General features: G+C 44.2%; 1 protein-coding gene and 1 long non-coding RNA gene across 9 annotated transcripts in view; one reads left to right on the forward strand and one right to left on the reverse strand.

Annotated features, from left to right (window-relative positions):
* The window catches only part of INTS6 (integrator complex subunit 6), a 40,867-nt gene extending 39,680 nt beyond the window's left edge, over positions 1 to 1,187 (reverse strand). For 4 of the 5 annotated variants that reach the window (XM_069011258.1, XM_069011249.1, XM_069011238.1 and 1 more), the window contains exons 1-3: positions 1,126 to 1,187; positions 639 to 799; positions 313 to 390 (exon numbers count right to left, since the gene is read on the reverse strand). In XM_069011258.1, coding sequence (XP_068867359.1) covers positions 313 to 390; positions 639 to 749 — 189 coding nt within the window. In that variant the 5' untranslated portion in view covers positions 750 to 799; positions 1,126 to 1,187. Of the gene's footprint in view, positions 1 to 312; positions 391 to 638; positions 1,076 to 1,125 lie in introns of those variants that run through there. The other variant, XM_069011242.1, reaches the window with a different exon arrangement.
* On the forward strand, positions 331 to 19,887 carry LOC138108536 (uncharacterized). 4 transcript variants are annotated; one of them, XR_011149999.1, is made up of 4 exons: positions 331 to 416; positions 12,322 to 12,424; positions 13,601 to 13,768; positions 13,906 to 19,887. It is a non-coding gene; the product is annotated as an uncharacterized lncRNA (long non-coding RNA). The 4 variants fall into 4 exon arrangements; XR_011149996.1 differs by lacking the exon at positions 331 to 416 and adding an exon at positions 1,576 to 1,743; XR_011150000.1 differs by lacking the exon at positions 331 to 416 and adding an exon at positions 1,797 to 2,737.
* The last annotated feature ends 90 nt before the right edge of the window (positions 19,888 to 19,977 follow it).

A 19,977-nucleotide genomic window follows, 5' to 3' on the forward strand; every position in this document is an offset into this window, starting at 1 on the left:
AGTGCCGTCCCCTTCCGAGTCCGGGGCTCTCCGGGTTGAAGTCGGTCCTTCCCCTGGCTCGCCCCTGCCAAGCCGAACTCTCCTTGGAGTTGCTGTCACTTCTCCCAACTTGAATAAATATCCCCCACAGTTCATTGCTGCTCGCACACACCGCACAGGGGAAAAGCGTCGGCCATGTTGATGTCAGCGCCGCCGCCGCCGGAGCCCGAGTGTGCCGCGCTCCCCCGGACCGCCGGCAGCCGGGGCGAGGCGGGCGGGGGGCGGACGGGCCGGAAGGAGGCCGGGGAGGAGGGGGGGGTGAGCGGGGGTTACCTTGATAGCGTAGGGAGGCTCCTCGAAAGTGACCAGCATGTACCTGTCTCCCCTGCTGGCCGGGTCCCGGGCTCGGAGCTGCGGCGCGGGGGACAAAGCAAAGGGTGAGCCGAGAGGCGGCGCCGCCGCCGGAGCCCCCCGGCTCGGCCCGGCCCTCCCCTCCCTCCCTCCCCGCACATACACGCACTCTCTCGCTCTCTCCCGCCCGCCCTCGCCCCGCGCCCCCGGCCCAGGCAGCCCCCCGCTCCCTGCCGCCCCCTCCCCTCCCCGCGCAGTCACTCTCGCTCGCTCTCTCTCGCCTCCTCTCGCAAGGCAGAGCCCGGTACCTTCATGAAAGTCTCTACAGCGCCTTTGGCTATGTCCAGATAGGTGGTGCCCAGATGGGTGCGCTGGTTCATGGAGGCGGACGTGTCTATCAGGAAGAGTAAGATGGGCATAGTGCGGAGGGGCCGGCGGCCGGGCGGCTACATGGACAGCGGGCGGGGGGCTGAGGGGAGAACCGTGGGGGGGAGGTGAGGGGAAGGAGGGGAGAGAGAGAAGAGAAGACGGGGGACGGGAGAGGAGTAAGTGGCTGTGAGTGCTGTGCACGGGGAAGGGCGCCTCCCCGCTGCCCCTCTGCCGAGGCGGGGGGGAAGGGGGGGCAGCCCTGCCTGCCCTGCCCTCCTTTGTGTGAGGGGCCTGCTCAGCCCAACACAGGCTGGTTTATGAGGGAGAGGCGGATAGGGCTGCGCTGCTGGCTAACCTTCCCCCCACCACCACCTTCCTCCTCCTCCTCCACCGCCGCCCGCCCTCCCCTCCCCCTGTTGATGTTACTCAGAAGTTTCAGGCGGAGCAGCCGCGGCCCCGCCGCCCCAGCACTTTCTCGCTCTGACTGAGGCGCTTCCTCGCTCGCCGCCCGCTTTTAAGGCAGCCTGGGTAGGTCGGGCCCACCCCTCAAGGACACGTCCCCATCCCACGTGATGGTCTCCCGGCTCCACCATAGGACCCCGGAACCCCTCATTAGCATATTCAAATCGGCGGGGCGGGGCGGCCGCAGCCGCCGGGGGCGCGGGCGGCGGGGGCGCGCCGGCGCAGCCGCGGGCGGGGGGGGCGGCCGGCCGGGGGACACGGGGCAGGGCGGGGAGCGCCGGCCCTCACAGGGAGGCGCTCCGTGGACGCGCTCCAGGCGCCGGGGATGTGGAGGGACAGCGCGGGCGGGACGGGAGGGACGGACGGGGAGAGGGATCTGTCGCCGCCGCCCCTCTCGCTGAGCTATTTCGAGAGCTGCGGGGTGACGCGTCCCTCGGGGGCAGCGCCCTGCCCGACCCGCCCGCTCGGGGAGGGCGGCGGGGTGGCCCCTGGGGAGCGCCGGGCGGGCCGGGCCGGGCCGGGTCGGGTCGGGCCGGGGCGGTGACTCCGGCGCTGGCGGTTTGTCGCCGCCGGGAGCGGCGGGTGAGTCACGGGGGTGGGAAGGGAGGAGGGAGGGAAGAGGGCGGGCGCTACCCCCCGCCCCGTCTCCGGGTGCTGCCGCTCTCCTTGAGGCTGCGGGAAGGTCCCCACCTGCCCTCGCAGCGGGTCCTGCCCCCTCACCGGGAGGAAGGGAGTGCTTTTGGGGCTCTGGGTGGCCTGTGCTGCGGCCAGATGCCAGCGCAGCCGCTCAGGCCCGGGGGGCGTCCAGGGAGCCGCGCCGGTCCCGGTGCCGAGGGAGCGGGGGGATCGCTCTTCAAGGGAACTTCGGCTCCTGGCAGGCAGCACAGGGGTCGCCTGTCGTATCCACTGGGTTTAGGATGGAGAAAACAGTCCGGTACCATTTTGATGATGAATTCCTACAGACATGGTCTGGCCTTTCACTCGATCCTTAGGAAAAAAAAATACTGGCTAGCCTTAGCTGTGACCTTTTTCCCTCCATACGGGCAGTGATTAACACTAAGGTTTCTTTCATCCACGCTAAGGCACTCCAGATTTACTTCTTATAAATCATGTAATTATGGAGTGTTCCCAACCAATTAACGATGAAGATCCCTGTTCTCAGTTTTTTGGCGATTTGTTAAGGTTTGGGTTTTTTTTTTTCCCAGCAATTCAGTCTGCTGTTTCTGCTCATAGCCTTGGAGCAGTAACTCCAGAGCCATTTCTTAGCATAATCTGTTCAGGAGAATGCTCTGCTTCCTATCTGACTGTTTTTTGGGTTTTTTTCCCGATCCAGCTGATGTGCACCCACAGCTACTGCTCTAGAAGGTTTGAAGCCACTGTGCTCCTTCCTTCTCCCAAGATAAAATTAGCAGTGTTCTGGCTTGATTCATCTTGATGTTCCAGGCAAGATTTCTGTCTTGTTAGGCAAGAGCTTGTTTGGGCTTTTTTATTATATATATTTTTTTTTTTCAGACTAATGGAAAATTAGCATTTCTAGGAAGAGGGAGGGATAGAATCGCATCTCCATTGCAAACTGGTATGCATTCTTATGCCTTCGAGGAGCTTATTTTGGTTTTCCTGTTGGTGCTGCACCTGTGACCTGTGCCATCCTTTCTCAGGCTTTGGGGTGAAATCAAGGGCACTTCCTTTCAGCCCAGTTTACCATTCAAGGCCATTAAAGTATCTCCAATCTTAAGGACCCTGTGAGAGCTGGGAAGGAATCTTTGGAGTCAGTGCAGACTAAAGTACAGCAACTTTGGAAGTAACATCTTTTACTGTGAATTATTTCTCACTGTGGGTCTTGCTGCTGGTGGTGTGAGTGGCCAAGCTCATGTGCACCCAGTGGCTCTTCAGCTACTTGTATCTTTCCAGCAGTTCAGTATTAGAGCTCTAACAATGGTGCTGGGTCTCATGACCTGCAGCAAGGCTGTTCTGGTACAGGTTCTACTGTATAATCTGAATCCCTCCTGTCAGAGGGAGAAAACCAGCAGGGGCCGCAGAGGCCACATTGCTGGGTTACCCTGGAATCCAGCTGCATGCCAGTCCCTGTTACACAGTAAATCATTTGGACTATCAGAGGGGCTTGATTCACAGTCATTTTCTCTCCACTGAGGTATTTTGGGACACCTTCCTTCCCCTCAGGTCCCCGCAGAAAGTTACAGGTATCTTCTGCAGCTCCTAAGGTCAGCAAGACTGGCTGCTGGAAGAGCAGTAATTGTCTCCCTAAAGTGGTGAGATTCAAGCTGTAGGCTGCTGTGCTGCTGTAGCAAATCACACCTTGGGATAGTAATGTCATTTGGGAGTAATGTTGACTAAGTGTATGATGATGGCCTTTAACTGGCTTCCTTTTAAATTTCTGAGATAGGCACATTCTTCAGACATGCCATATTCTCTCCTATTTGTATGTTGCTGATATTCCATTGACCATTCTAATAAAACCAGAATCACTTTTGTGTGTAAAACATCATGCATCTTCTTGGGGAACATCTGAAAAATGGGAAACTTCTGGAATGGTTCCTTCTCCAAAGTGCTGGAAAAGAGGCATTTTAGAGTCCTTGCTATACCAAGAAAATGTCATGATGAAAGGCAGCCTGGGCCATGAAGACTTTGCATGAATCCTGGAAGGTCATTTGGAATGTTTATGTTTTGTTGCCAATAAATGAAGAGAGATCAGGGAAAAAGTTATGTTAATTCATGGTGATAGAATCAGTTATAAACCAGCATGAATTCTGAATCAACTTTGAAAATTGCAAGCTGTATGCATGCTGTAACTTTCTTGCCAATGCAAGAGGAAGGTGAGACTGAAGCATCTGGCCCCACTCTATCCCTAGTTCCCTCAGCCCTGGTAACACTGATGGAAGCATCCCACAGACAAAACTTGTACACAGTTCCAATGGGATTTATGCAACGAAACTAATTTACTGTACTCTTCTGTATGCACTTGCTATTTGCTGTTATCTTGGAGGCCATTTGGAGCATTCAGTCCTTCCCACTCCTGTGCATCTTCTATTAGATCTGTATTAGATCTGCTATAGGGCAGAATCATGGCTGGGTGTGTGTTGTCTGTGGTAGGCATTGGTACTTTGCTGCTGGGAGCTGGCCAATTTGATTAATATTGAGAAAGATTCTTTCAAAGACAGGTAATCAACCCAAGCCTTAAGTGTGCATCAGCCTCTTGATGTGAGAGTCATAATGGCTGGTACTGCCATCAGAGTCACATTTATAAATCTGTGTGGGAGATTGGCTGCAAAGGAACAAACCCCAGTGATATTAGTGCTTATGCTCATTACTGGCAGAGCTGACACAGCTGAGCAGGGAGAGAGAGTGAGACTGTCACTGAAAACAGATGCATCTTTCTTTTGCTTTTTTTTTGTATGGTGGGCAAAGTGACACCCCATGCACAGTCCAAATGAGCCAGTTCTACCTTTTCTCCTGAGTCAAGATGAATTATTTCAGCAAGCTTCTGGCTGGAGGAATACTCTTGCTGTCCTGATGATGGAAAAGATTCCACCTGCTTCCATACAGGTTTGTACTTCTTGTACATCCATGAGGAAGCATGAATATATATGTATGTCTAAGAATATTTGTTTTCTCATCTTCATAGAATAGGTGTTGTCCATTTGGGGACAAATAAGGTAGTATTGAAAATGCAGATTTACTTTACATTTGAATGCTAAGTCAGTAAACCAAAAATCAAATAAAAGTGTGAAAATATACCTAAGAAAACCTCATCATATGAAAAAAGCTGAAGAGCATTTTTCTATCATTTGCTGTTACTGTGTTTTCCTTAAAAAGCTTCTTCTCCAAGTTGATGTTTGTGAAATTTTTGTTGTATTATCACATAGTGTTGGCCTTATTTTGTCCTAAACTGCAGGCTTAAATGGAAGATGCTGTGTTAATGACCTTCAAGCAGGTCTGAGAACTAAAATTGACAGAATAACTTTTTTTTTTTTTTTTTGTAATTGTCTTTCTCCTCAATATGGAATTGTTTTCACAAAGTAGATTTCCAGGTCCTAGTCAGTCCAGGTCCTAATGACACAGGGAAATTTTTCAGAGCTTCCTTTAAAGTACAGTTCTGTAGCCTTTTAGATTATCATTATGGTTTCCCCGCCTATTTAACAGTTATGTTTTCTATTTCCTAATTTTATTCTTATATCATTAAAATATATCTCTTTATACAGCATTCTGGGTTTCAATTTATCTTTTAATACTTGTGTCCTCTTTCTTTTAATCTTCCTTTAGCCAAGTTCTGTGTATTCAACTCACTTGCTTTTTTCTATAAATAATTTTTTTTTTACTTGTCTTTCATACATGGCAGCTTATATTGTTGGGGGGTTTTGTTCTTGTCTTGTTGGGTTTTTTAACTAGTTTCAATGCAGTGGGGTTGGACCCCGATTTTTTTTCCTCTTCCCAAAATTCTTATCAAAGAGAAACTGAGTTAATCTTATAATTCAGGTAGCCTAGGTAAACAGAAAACTTTTTTAATGTATATTCTAGGACACGAATGAGGGTGCCTATTTTTCCAAGATTTGCAGAGGCAGCTGCCTTCCTTTGAAACTAGCATCTTTTAGAAGCATGTACTTTGGGTTCCCTAGCACCAGAACACAGTGAAACTACATCCCTCTGCAGAACAATGACCTCTAAAAGAAGTGGCATTCTGGCTTCTCTTGGCCCATCTTCAAAGACAGCCTCTTTTTCATTGTCCATCCATTGGGAAACCCAGAGGATAGCCTTTGAAGTTTCCTAGGGATTTTTGTATTCCCCACCACCCCTCCAGTCATCCAAATCCCTTGCTGTTTCCTGGCTTGGGAGTTGGAACCACAGTGAACAGCAGTGTACCATCCAGGGGAAGAACAGTTAATGTAGAAATGCAAGGAAATGGGTACGATAGGAGTTTGATATAGCTTGTTTTCTAACTGTGCAGCCTGAATGTGGGTACTGGGAGACTGAGTTCGTGAGTATTTGTGAAGTACTTAGGTACTTCCAAATAAAGTTATGATGGAAGTGCACTGTGAGATTATTTTCAGAGGAAAAAACCTGATCTCTTCAAGGTCCTCTGGCTGTGACAGCAGAGTTCAGTCACTTAATGATGGGGAGGTTGCAAGGCACCTGAATAGAAGATAAGGAGGATTTTGTCATTAAATAAACTGTGATACATACTTTTCTTTTACTCTTACTGGGCATAGATTGAAAGGTCTTCTAGGCTATGTGCTGTCTTCATGTGTATTTAACAGTGTTTAACAGAGCAAGACCTCTCCTATTTGGTACTGTGGGGGAGTATTAAATATAACATGGAAAAAGCTACTTAAACTTTTCAAAATTACAGTTGTGATAAGGTAGTACACATAAGAAATCAAATAGATTTACATACAGTTCTTATTTATCCTTTCTGATGTGTTATATTGCTCCTTTCACTTAAGTTAGGGTTCTGGTCAAGAACAAAAACCTGTCTCATCTCTGGGCCTTTAAATTTATTCCATATCCTGAGTATCTAAGCTGGTGCATCAAGATCCAAAGGGAACAGAAAACACCCTCTAGCATACAATAAGGTTTTCCTTCCTTCCTTCCTTCCTTCCTTCCTTCCTTCCTTCCTTCCTTCCTTCCTTCCTTCCTTCCTTCCTTCCTTCCTTCCTTCCTTCCTTCCTTCCTTCCTTCCTTCCTTCCTTCCTTCCTTCCTTCCTTCCTTCCTTCCTTCCTTCCTTCCTTCCTTCCTTCCTTCCTTCCTTCCTTCCTTCCTTCCTTCCTTCCTTCCTTCCTTCCTTCCTTCCTTCCTTCCTTCCTTCCTTCCTTCCTTCCTTCCTTCCTTCCTTCCTTCCTTCCTTCCTCCCTCCCTCCCTCCCTCCCTCCCTCCCTCCCTCCCTCCCTTCATCCCGTCCTTCTCTCTCCTCATTTTCCATCCTTGAGATGCTGGTGGCAGCAGCAGCCCATTTGATTATTGATACCACCAGAATGCCCAAGAAAATATCAGTACAGACTTCTCAGATTCCCAGCAGTCCCCCCAGGTCATGAACACAGGAGGAGTCTTCTGCATTCACTAAAACAACAGGTTTGAGGAGACTTTTGCTTGTTATTTCAGGGGAGGAAAAAATCATCTCTTGCCAGAATGGCCAAAGGTAATAGTTAGGTCCATTGAAAGTTTGAAAAAGATCATTTGTAGCAATCTGCCTGGTTTTCGGGGTTAATGCATCCTCCACACAAATACCTGTAAAAATGTTGCCATGCAGGCTTTCCTGTGACAGGAACAGAACTATGCTACTCTTCCTCCACAACACCACTTTTAAATGATCTTTGGGGTGGTTGTTACAGCCCTCCCAGGGAAGCCTCCCTGGGGCATGGATGCCTTGCCTGTACCCAGTGACCTGAGCAATCCCCTGTCACTGTTCCAGTGATTGCTTTTGTTCATTCCTCCAAGCATTCCTTCTTGCCTTCACTACCAAGTTTCATTAGCCCTGGAAATCATATCCTTCCTGAAGTGCTGGACCCTCCCGCACATTTCATAGCATAGCAACGTAACTCCATTACCATGGATCCCAGACACAAGCGTGCAGAATTTATCTAACTAATCAAGCAGCTAAGGGACACCAATTTCAGCTATAGTCAGCTTGGATTATAAAGCACTTACAGCTAAAAGGTAGCCTACAAGCACCTCCCAGGGAGGAAAAGCAATGAGGTGGGGGGGTTTTGTTTGTGGTTTGTTTTGTTTGGGTTTTTTTAATGGCATATGTGATGTGCATAGTCTTGGTAAACAGACAGAATTATTCATTCATCCGTAAGCTGCTTCCCGCTGAGGTATCGCACCTGCATGTGATATTTGAGAGCTGGGAGTTCTTTCTTTAAAGTATTGCCACACTGTAGAGGTTTATTGTCCAACTTTTACTCTGAATGTGATTATTATGCATTGTCATCTTTTGCCCAAAATCAAAATACACTCTAAAATAAAGATGCACTCAGTTGCTACGCAAAGCAGCTGGCTGATGACTGATGTTGAATGGAATATGGACCAGGTGATCTTTTTCCACTTAGCAGTTAATGAAAACTTAAATCTCAACTAGTAGCTAATCGGAAATCTCTACAAAAGCCATCTATAAAGCACAGACTTAGGTATTCCAGAATACAATTAACCTGATAAAGCCTCTCATCCAGAGAAGGAATCTGTCATCTGTATTCCATGCCTTCAAGGACCTATATCAAGGTGTTTGGGACTGTTTGCTGAACATGTTATTCAAAAGATGCAATTAAAATGAAGTGAGAGGATTTTTTTTCTTTTCTATTTTTACACACCCATTGAAGCTCTGATGTAAGGCCTATTTGTCATAGAAAACTTAAATGGGTGCCACAGGGGGCAAATCTGTCTTGCACCAATATGCAGAAAAATAGTGTCTTGTTTTCTAAATATTTCAAATGAGAAGGAAGGACACTTAAAACACAGCTTTGGAAAACAAAAAAGGATAATTCTTACTGACTTAAAGACTACAAAAACATTTCTCATTAGGAAAATTTTAAAATTGACTTGAGACCAGCTTATAGCAAAACCTGAATTAGAAGTGTAACCTTTTTTCATAACAAGACTTCACCAAGCAGTGCTATTTTTGTCAGTGATGAGTTCCTTTGTTGCTGGAGATGGCTTTCAATTTCATGATGTTGCAATCGGAAAGCCTTAAACGTTTCAGAATCAGTTCTAATATTTTCCTGTTGGTAAGCCATTTTTAAGGCAACCTACCATTTATGGTTATTTTCCAAACATGGGGCCAAAGTAAAAAGTCCAAGAAAGCCCATCCCATAATTCACATTGACAGTAAGTGTATGCTTCTCCAGGTTTAGCAGAGTGTGTGTGTACACCAGTCGTGTGATAAGTGTAACGTTTTCTCTGAGTTTCTCCTGGTCTTTTCCTCTTTTAAGGTATTTCTATGTTCTGTTAGTCTGTTTTCCTAGGAACTTGACACTGATACATGCATTTCTGTTTGCTGGTTTGTGTGAGTTGTGAATAAAGATTGCAGTGATTTATATAACTGGGGTCTCAAAGGATGATGAAACTTAACAATGCAAAGAAGGCAAAAAACAGGCTTTTAACTATTATATGCATTCCATTACATCTCAGGGTATTGCAAGTTGGTTTTTTAAAATTTTATTTTCCTTGATCAATTCTTATTTTTCTTCATGTCTTCCATTTCATGTCCTTTTTATCTCCTCTTTCAGAAGAAGTTACAATGTGTTTTTCTTGACATTTCTACTTAGATATGGCTTATCTACTTAGATATGGCTCTCCTCAGCTGGCTGAGGAAAAAAAAAGCCAAAACTACTAATTTGCTCTGACAAGTGCTTTCACTCTTTGTGTTTTCGATGATTGGTTGTGCTGTGTGCTGGACTTCTGCAGCAGCTAATTAGTAACTCCTGATGGCAGAGTAACTCCTGATTCCAAAGGTTGACAGATACCATTTGAGCTCTCATTTCAGAGGTAAATGACAGCCCTTTAACCCAATTATAGTCCAGTGTGGCATAATTGGACTCATTTGTGATCCTTTACCAACTGGCTACTACAGTTAATTTATGGGAAATGGGACAGTATTCTTTTTTTCAAGGGGAATTAGAGTCTATTATGCTTTAATTTATACATTGTTTAGAATTCTCCAGACTGTTTATACCTTAGCACCAATTTTTCCATTTCTGCATCTGCTCATTATTTCCTAATTCCTTTTTATTATACTGAAATCTATTGTTTCTGTGTTAACATGCTTTACAGGAGTTTTCACTGAGACATTTGGAGTTTTTACTTTTGTTACAGTGTCCCTCTAATTAATACAGCCAATTTTGCTATAATGTCAATTACTTTGTGGAGTATATAACTGTGACCATCATCTAAATCTGTTCCTTATTGCACTGGTAGCAGTGCAGCAGACCACTGCCACTAGCATCACACTTTCCTGTAATTCTGACACTGTAGTGAATTCCTTCCCAACTGGCAATAAGAAGGTCTTACACAGCTCTTTCTCTGCTTGAATTCTCTGTTTTCTGGATTGTGAAATTGTCCTCTGCATAATTCAAGAACCGCTTCATGATCTATGTTTGGCAGAATTTGTTACCCAACAGATGTCTGGACAGTTAATGACCTCTGTAAGTACAGCCCTGTGATTTCTTGCTACTGATGGTCCAAGAATTTTTAATCTATTCTGCTACAAGTCAGCACTTGAGCAGCATGTTACCTCTTATTATAAAACAAAAGCATAAAATTTGTATAAATTTTCTTTTCAGAATTGTTATGCCTAGTCAGAAGTGGTATTTTTCCCTCATTTTCTTCTGAATCTTTGTTCATGTATGTGTACATACCATGCACACATGCACATAGCTCCATATTTTTCCTTGGCCAAAACCAAAGAACATGAATGAAAACCCCTGAAATTAATCAAAATACAGTTTCAGAGAAAGATTACTCCCATAAACACAAGTCAGAACTCACACTGCATGCCTTCAAATTGGGGAAAGGGTAGATGCCTAAAAATGGTCTATGGTAGCAAAGCCTCTTTGACTGTCACTTTTACACATATAGGAAATGTAGTCTTACATTTGAAGGGGATTTGAAGGCACTGGAGTGATGTGTTCACAGTATGAAATCATGCTGCAGCTGCACAACCATTCCCTCTTTCCTCCCCCCCCATTCAGATCAAGCTGTAGCCCATCCCTGCATAAGAAAGTTGTCCTAGTTTCTCTTCTGGGTTTTTTTTTTCTGTTCGGTTATCGGCACTTGTGAGAGGAAAATTGTCAGGCAGGATTGTATCAAAGAGGAGGTAAGAGAGTCTCTAACATCTGGCACTCATCTGCCAGAGGAGAGAGTCAGGGAATTGAATGCGGATTGATACAGGTCCAGTCAGACGTCCCTGTGGAGATATTCTGCAAGCCAGGTGCTGAAGTTCCCAGAACATAAATCTGCACAGTGAAGTGCTTGAGAGGATGGCTTGTACTTCAATGTGTGCCACTGTGAAGGAGAGAAATTAGGCTGCCTGCATACAAGTGCTCCTCTAGCAGTCAAGGTCCCAGCAGCTGCCTGGAACTCTAACCACATAGCTCCTGAAAGCCAGGAAGTTTGCTAGATGTCTCATCGGTACCTGCTTCTGCAGAGGAAGGGTCAGTGTGGCCAAACTGCTGGATAGGAAGGTACCCAAACCCTGGAGAAATGTTCATCAGCTGCATCTACACTGGTAAGGTTCAGAAGCCAATGCTCTGGCATTCTATGCAGAGCTCTTACAATTGAGGAATAGGCAGATTACTTGGCAATTTTGGCATGAAACTCCTGGCAACCTCTCAGATGGTATGTGGATATGGCTTGGAGGACAGCATGGAGCAGGAGCCATTTCCTCAAAAGCAATTTTACATCATCACTTTTGGGTGAAGAAGAAAATGTAGTTCTGCAATGCAAGCTAGGACACACTGTTTTGCCTCAGAACCCAAAGAACAATCTCTGGTTTGTTTTATGAGCTAGCAGAGCTGGAGCAGGTACCTGAATTTCTTGCTACAATTTTGGTCTTGGCCTCTCTAGCTTTGGCAAAAGGTTTCTTTTTCTGTTAGGTGGGGGGATGGAGGGGTGGGTTGTTTGGGTTGTTTTTTTTTTTTTGCGGGGAGGGAGATTGAGGATTTAGTTAGTTAGTTAGTTTCATGTGTTTAAATATGCATGAATATCTACTTTTGGTTTTCTTCAGATGGAGAAACCTGTTTCCAACACTCATTCAGTACAATTTGAGGGTCTTTACATGTTCTTAATTACTACCTATCCCCTTCTCCAGTGTCTTCTCACTTCAACACTTTGGGAGACATGGCCAATTCTTAAGAGTTTCCTGTCATGGTTCAATGGCAAATAACTATCGCCCTAGTCCCGTCTTGTTACTGGGAGCTGAACTAGCCCGCCAGACAAGTTCTTTTGGTTTCAAGAGCATCGCTTGGCCTTCTATGGAGTCTTTTGAGCACCTTTACCTTTTTATACTGATACCTGGTTTAGAGCCTTTGTGTGAAAATTGTCCTGTGCTCATATTAAACATACAATACAGATGCTATTCTGGGGCTAGTTAGCTTGAATTTTGGGGGCTGGTGAAAACTACTTAGAATGTAATTTTTTTTTCTCCTCTCTCCCAGATGGACTGACTCACAGGTTTGCTTTGTTTTCCTATTTGGAGATTCCTCGTGCACTTTCAGAGGTACAAGCTGTACACTCGTCAGTTCCTCAGTCTTCACAGAGGTATTTCTACTATCTTGTCAGATGATATTTTTATACAAGGAGGTCACTGAGTTACAGATGAGGACATGACTGAATAATTGGTTTTGCCGTCCAAACATGTGGCCTCTTGTCTCTAGAGCACTTCCTATTTTACAATAAAGAGTATTTCTCCCCCTTTCATGAATTTTCACATTTGGTGGATGTCCTACAGTGGGCCAGTGCTTTCACACCCACTCTTGTCCCAAAGGAAGTCTTCCTAAAGCAGCTAAACGTGACTCAGATATGGTTCTCTCTTCAAAATCAAAGGGTGCTCTGTAGGTTGTGACAATAAACATATGGGCCTACTACTGTGCAAGATGTTCAAAGCAATCAGACATTCTGGCTGCAATCTATCTGGAATAAAAATTATCAGGAGTGGCCTTGAGGTAATCAGAACCAAATGATCTATAACACCATCTGTGATAATGCCCATCTAAATGTGGCATTAATGGGATGTATATATGTGGTCACAGGCTGAAGAACCTCTTACCACAATGATGATCAGAAATGGTGACTTGCCTGCTAAAGAGAAGGTGGTACATAACATTTGCACAGAGTAAGACATGCAAAAGTTTGATTAGACAACCTGGGATTCTTTTTTAACTCCAAATGGTCCTGTGGCTGTGAGTCATAAATCCCTGTATACACTGAAACTTCTGCAATTTTGCTCTCAAGCTGCTTCTTGGGACTTCTTTGCAGAAATCATTTTCTACAGGAGGGATGAGTTCAGCTGCCCTGCTTCAGGAACCACAAGCTTTTAAAGCAATCCTTTGTCACAGGTTTGAGTTGACAAAAACTGGCAGCTTTAGCAAGGATTCCACCTATTAAGGACTCAGATGCTTCATTTGTACAATATGGAGCTTTCTATGTAATTGCAGTAAGGGTGAAAATGGCTTGACTGCAGGAAAACTGCTCAGCTCCAAAAACTTTCTATTGAAAAGTGCGTATTAAAATGATGTCAGAGCTTTGTTAGCAGTAGAACTGCTAAGATCTTTTGGGCATAAGTTGTATCAGACTTTTTGTATTTTTAAATATTCCTTCATTTCTTCTTCAAAGGCTCTTTCAATATTAACAAGCAATAAACATTTTTATATTTTTAACTGTAGTTTATATTTTAATAGTAGTTTTCTTGTTTGATTTTTCTCTTTGTGCACTCAGATCATCACAGAATGGTTTGGATTTGAAGGGACCTTAAGGATCATTGAGTTCCAACCCCCCTGCCATGGGCAGGGACACCTTCCACTACACCAGATTGCTCAGAGCCCCATCCAACCTGACCTTCAACACTTTCAGGAATGGAGCATCCCCAACTTCTCTGAACAATGTGTTAGTGTCTCACCACCTTCCTTGTAAAAAATGTCTTCATATGCCTAATCTAAACCTACCTTCCTTCATTTCAAAACCCTTTTCACTTGTTCTGTCACCACGAGCCTTGGTAAAAAGTTTCTCTGTCTTTCTTACAGGCTCCCTTTATATATTGAAAGACTGCAATAAGGTTTCCCTGGCACCTACTCTTCTCCAGGTTGAACAACCCCCAACTCTCTCTGCCTTTTCTCATAGGAGAGGTGTTCAAGCCCTCTGACCATTTTTGTGGTTCTCCTCTGGACCAGCTTTAAGAGGTCCATGTCCTTCCTGTGCTGGGGATGGCAAAGCTGGATGCAGGACTCCAGGTAGGGTCTCACAAGGGCAGAGTAGAGGGCTAGAATCACCTCCCTGAAACTGCTGGCCACACTGCTCTTGTTGTAGCCCAGGGTGTGACTGGTTTTCTGGGCTGTGAGTGCACATTTCTGAGTCATATCCAAGTTTTCATCCACCAGTATTCCCAAGACCTCCTCTGCAGGGCTGTTCTCAGTCCAATTATCCCCTGGCTTGTATTGGTAATACACTGACCCAGGTGCAGGACCTTGCACTTGGCCTTCTTGAATTTGTGAGGTTTCAGATGGTTGAAAGCGTTTTGTCAATCTAACAACATCTACTGTAGGCCCATGTGTAATACATGTGAAGAAAAAAAAAACCCAAGCCAAATGTACAAAAGTTATTGTAAGAATTTGTTCCTTGACATTCCCTGGATATGTTCTTAATTGCACACTCTAGATGAAAGAAAAAGAAATACTTCAAAGCTTTTATATAGTTCATGCATTACATATGACAAATTTATTTACCTTTCATGCAGGTTACATAGGTGATGTTAATGCATTTTCCAGATACAAAATTGTGTTTGTTGATGATATTTTATGATTCTTCAATATCACAGAGGGAAGATTTAGGGAAGAAGAAGAAGGTCTTAAGTTCTGAGGCCTAGAAAAATATGAGAATAATGAGCTTAGATGAATCAGTGGTCAGAAAGTTCTACAAAAAAGTCAGTGCATTAAATTACAGAGTTTTTTTTACAGAAAGTTGGAGCCCAAAATGTGAGTAATACTACAGCAGGATCAATGAGGACAAAGGAAACAGCAATAAGACTGCATACAATGCTAGAACTGCTTATGGGGCAAAATGTATGAGCCAGGAGTTCTCATTTGCAGCCCACACACTGACACAGCATCACTTTTTTTTGTTCTCACATGTTCAGTCAGTTACAAAGCCAACAGCACTTGCATGGCAGCTAAAAATGAGTATATATTTTCTCGATAAGGCGCTACACAGAGGTACTGCCGTGTTTATTTTTTAATGCTAATCTTTCTCTCCATAACTTTGACCCAGAGCAGATTCAAGCCCTGTTTCTGATAGGTCCTCATTTTCTTTATGCCCACATAAATCAAAACTAATAAAATATAGAAGAAAACTGTCACAATGAGCATGTAGGGCTCATTAATAGAAATATGATAGGTTGTATACTATTCATTGTGTGACTGATAAATACCTGGAGCAAAATAAGGAACAGTGATTAAATGTGAGGGTGCATTTTTGTAACAGGTTTCATATTTTAAGCAAGATGGACAAGCAAATTTTCCACAGAACATTTTGACACTTCATGAAGTTTGCCTTCCTATATAAAGAGCTCATCTATATTTGTTTCCCACATTCTTCCAAGAATGATGTAGCATCTGAAATTAAAAATACTTTTCAGTAACTATCTTATGAAGGCTGCCACTGATGACAAAATAGGAGAAGGACAGAATTTTAAACATGCATTTTTGCAGTTGCATAGAAGTGCAGGTATAGAAGAAATTGTAAATCCCATATATTGTAAAGCTGGAAAACATTTGGTTTACAAACAAGCAGAGAAGAAAAGCATGAGAGAGAGTAAAACACCATATTCAATGATTATTGAGAGGCAGCTCTACTTGTTGCCAAGTGTTTTTTACCTTTTTTTTAATGTGGTTATCTTTTGTGTATACAAGTTCTTTGATTTTGCATGGGTCATTAAGAAGGAGGCCTCAGAAGACAAAGTATGGCTTTCTGTCAATAGAGCAGTTTTAAATTTAAGCACTGAATCAGTCAAAGTGCAGTCTTGCTCCCACACTAGCTCTCTTCTTGCAGAGTGAGAGCAACTGGAATCAGATTACTTAATGGCTCAAAAGGGCATGAAGAGTTTGGGCCTAAAAATTAATCACCATAAACCAGTTTTTCTTTATTAGAGGCCCCTTTTGGGGACTTTTACTCTTACTATTGTTGAGCACTTTGTAAAAGGTCTGGTTTTCCTAGCATCCACAAAAAGACCAATCTGTTTATTAAATTGTCCTATGGCTACTCAGTGGCCCAGTGCTTGACAGTTTTAGCTGAAATGTATGAGAGATGTCACTTACACTGCCAGATCATGTAATGGTCATAATTATGCAGAAAACTACAATTACACCAAAACAGAACATGCTGCTGTGCTTTTTGGTCGAAGGATTTCACCTCATCTTGTAATAGGCGTAACAACTTTGCAGAAGAGGAGAATCTATAAACACAGGGCTGACAGCAGAGCTGGGTCCTTCAGTTCCCTCCTCTCTGGGCCACTCTTTCCATCTGCAGGTCGGGGTTCTCTCCTGCTTGTCTAGACTGTCACACAAGATGTGGTTACCTACTTTTAAAAACAAATTTAGTATGTAAAACTTAGAAGAATCTCACCCCTGTATGTCTAAAACTAAAGACATAAAAACCCAATCCCAAACCCAACCAACCAAACAGAAGATGGAGCCAGAGAGCAGCTTTTAAAGCAATTTGCCAGAGAAGATGGGGAATGCGGTTTGCTCCAACTCCTAAACTCCAAACAAGACTGCAGATAAGGAATTGGAGAAAGTCCTTCAAGATTCTGGCGCAGTATGAAAGCATGGAAAGAGGCTCCACTCTGTGTGAATGCATCAGTCCAGACCAGCACAGCTCCTTCCCCGGGGTCTTCTGTCCTCACCCTGCACATGAATATCATGAGCCACTACTGCTGCTTACAGGCAGGCAGCCTAATTCTGCTCTACCCCAATCAAAAGAGGGAAAGGCAGCCTGCCTCAAGAATATAAAGGCAAAAACTAACAGAGGGATGGATGTTTCATTTACCGAGGTGTCAGCCCAGAACACAGAGTAAGAGAAATGATGCTAAGAACCAAAGATGAGGTAATACTAATTTGATATAAAGTAAGCTGCATTTTTCAGCTTGTTTTTCGTTCTGTGTTACTGGTGGATACACTCTTCCAAGAAAGTTCACATAATCCAAGTGTACCTTGTAGACAAGAAGTAGAACCTTTAAATGATGTCATCATGCAACTTTTGCAATTTCCTGAAAAAAAGCAAATACTAGAGGAGCATCTTATAATTCTTAACCCTACAAAAAAAATTTAATGCAGAAAAATAACTGAATAAGCTTGCTTTCCTTGGCATCACATTCAGATGCTAAGTTGTCCTGCTTTCAGTCCTAGCAATATTTTTAATCCATGCAATCTGACCTGAAAGCTGTGACAGAAAATGAAAAAAGATATTCTAGGAAGTATTTATGAGATTTATTTCCTTGATTTTTCTTTTCAGTTATATGGGGAAACACTTTTCTAAAGTACCCTAATTTTGCTTCTGTAAGTTCTCATTAAACTTGATGTCTACAGCAATTCTAACTTTGTCTGAACTGTCACACAAGACATGATTACTGACTTCTGTCATTGTAGGAAAATTGTTTATAAAAAGTTTTTGATTGTTTTGTGTGACAGTGGTAGATCTGGGAGAACACTCAGGTCTTGTTGGTAATTTCCATGTCTTTTCCATCACCACAATACTCTCTAAGCTTGTAAGGGGAGAATGCAAGAGGAAGGTCCAGATTCTCACTTTGAAATATTTCTATTTGTTCACTGTCTCCCTTCCTCCTCTCCTCAGGTTTCCATATAATAATTTTTCTTCCTGCAGTCATAGCAAAATTGGTTTTGTGTTCAATAATTTCCCAACCATATTTCCCCTTCTCATCAGGGAGAGTAGAGCATTGACCTCAAGTTTGCACACCTGACAAAATGATGTACCAGACTTCAGGACACCTTTCTATTATTCACATACTTTCCTGGTCTTGCAGAGGAAATCCCCATTACAGATAAGCTTCAAAAAAAATGCCCTTAAGAATTTTATCTTGAATAGCCACTGGAATCCCTCTTGCATTGTGTTGTCTTTTTTTTTTCCTTCATTTCTCCAGAAAGGGTAACTTATTTCCAAAACCAACCATTTATATAAAGCATATATTTGATTTCATCATATTTTTATTTCACTTCAGTCCAAAATGTATGCCCGCCTTTCAGTGTTTTCCTCCAAACAGTGTCTTAAATCTTGAAGGAGTAGCTGGACCTGGAACTCTTTAAGGATATAAGAGAGACAAGATTAATAAGGGAGAGTGATGTTTCAACAGGCAATTGAGGATACCCCAGCTGATTTGGGAGATACGTAGGACCTGCTTCCAATCCTGTGACCCACACCTTTGCCTATCAAGACACTCATTTTCTCAACTACTTTCTTCTTTAAAAGCCTTTTTGGAAAATGTATTCTGGGTCTCCCACAAGCCTGCAGCCTGCTATCTCCAGCATACGGTCAAGTCCCTGTTTATCTGTCAGTGATCCACAGTGCCTGATCTTGAGTGCAAACAATTGCAAGCTTGGCAGACCTTACCAGACTTCAGTTTAAAAGACATTTTTAGATATATTCTGAAAACTATCAAGTATACCAATCTTCAAAGAATACCTCAGACCTCACCAAGTAGTGAGACAAGCATTTCTATCTGTAGGTCTAGCCTAGGACTGCAGGATCATCCATAGCGGTAAGAAGGTGGGTCTTTGACTCTTCAGTAGTAGCTCCCTTTTAAGAATTATGAGTAAGAGATATTATCTAGTCCAGTTACACATCCTTGGGGAAATTGTTTGAGACTGCAGATTCATTTCCTGTAATCCAGCTGTTGCTGACCAGACCTTTCCTGCTACAGTACACTTGCGGACCTGTCATGTTTAGTTGAGAAGGCTTAAATGTCTCACTGTGCTCCTGCAGACACTGCTTGCTTGTTTGGCAGAAAAGAGATTACTAAACATGGTGAAATTTAAGTTTCTGTCACAAGGAATTGACTTTATCTTTCCTCTGTTGCCTCTACTACATAGGCAACAGAAGTGTGAGTGGGCAATCAGGATTTGTTATGTTGCAGACATTGCTGTGTGCTACTCCTGGAGAAAAATTAAAACTCCTCATCTTGGATTTTTTCATACCTGATTTTTTTCTATGGAGAACTGCTGTTCATTGGCTTAGTGTGGGTAAATTTAAAGTTGCAGCTGAAATAGCGCTTTCCAATCTGCTGACAACTTCTGCAATGTAGGACAACACTTCAGACATTGAGCATGATTTTCCAGAATCTTTCGAGACAGATTATGAAAGTTTGGCATATGCCTCGGGAGGAAGTTGCCTTTTCACTGGCTTCAGCACAGAGCTCTGGGCAAGTGATCTGACTTTTTTGGAGTTCAATGAATTTGTCAGGAAAAGTAAGTGAAAAGAAGCCGCTTGATGAAAACGAGCTGCTGGAAGTGTGCTGCGTTTCTCTTAGGAAGAAACTTCCTGAAAGAGAATTTCTGCTGGCGCCGCGCTGCAACCCTGCCTGCCCGCGTCTCTGTCTAATGCAGCAGCAGCAATCCCATGTTTTCCGTCAGTCCCAGGAAAAATTCAGACAAGGAAATGTAAACAGAGGGAAGCAGCCGCTTAAAAGTTCAATCTTCACTCGTTTGTTTTTGGGTTTTTTTTTCGCCCAGCGGCCACAGCAGCGTGGGACGGACCGCACGGAGCCGCACGGTGCCGACAGTCCATAACCGGGCACGGGTCAGGAGAGGGACACACTCCCCGGGCTGCCCCTGAGGCGAGCCCGCGCCGTGGGAGGGCGGCCCTGGCAGGAGAGGTGTGCTTACACCTGCGCCAGGCCGCAGGTTTCCTTTGCGAAGGCGCAGCACCACAACCCCGCTCAGCGAGATGGCGGCGGGAGGCCGCCATTTCCGACCCCTCGGAGCAACGCGCCCCGCCCCGCCCGGCCCACCCGGGGGCGGTGCCGCCGCCGCCACCGCCACCGCCCTGTTCCTGCTTCCCAGGGAGCGCCCGGCTTCGGCAAGTCCCTCCTC

This window comes from Aphelocoma coerulescens, chromosome 1 (assembly GCF_041296385.1).
Source record: "Aphelocoma coerulescens isolate FSJ_1873_10779 chromosome 1, UR_Acoe_1.0, whole genome shotgun sequence".
In the NCBI taxonomy this organism is placed as follows: Eukaryota; Metazoa; Chordata; class Aves; order Passeriformes; family Corvidae; genus Aphelocoma; species Aphelocoma coerulescens.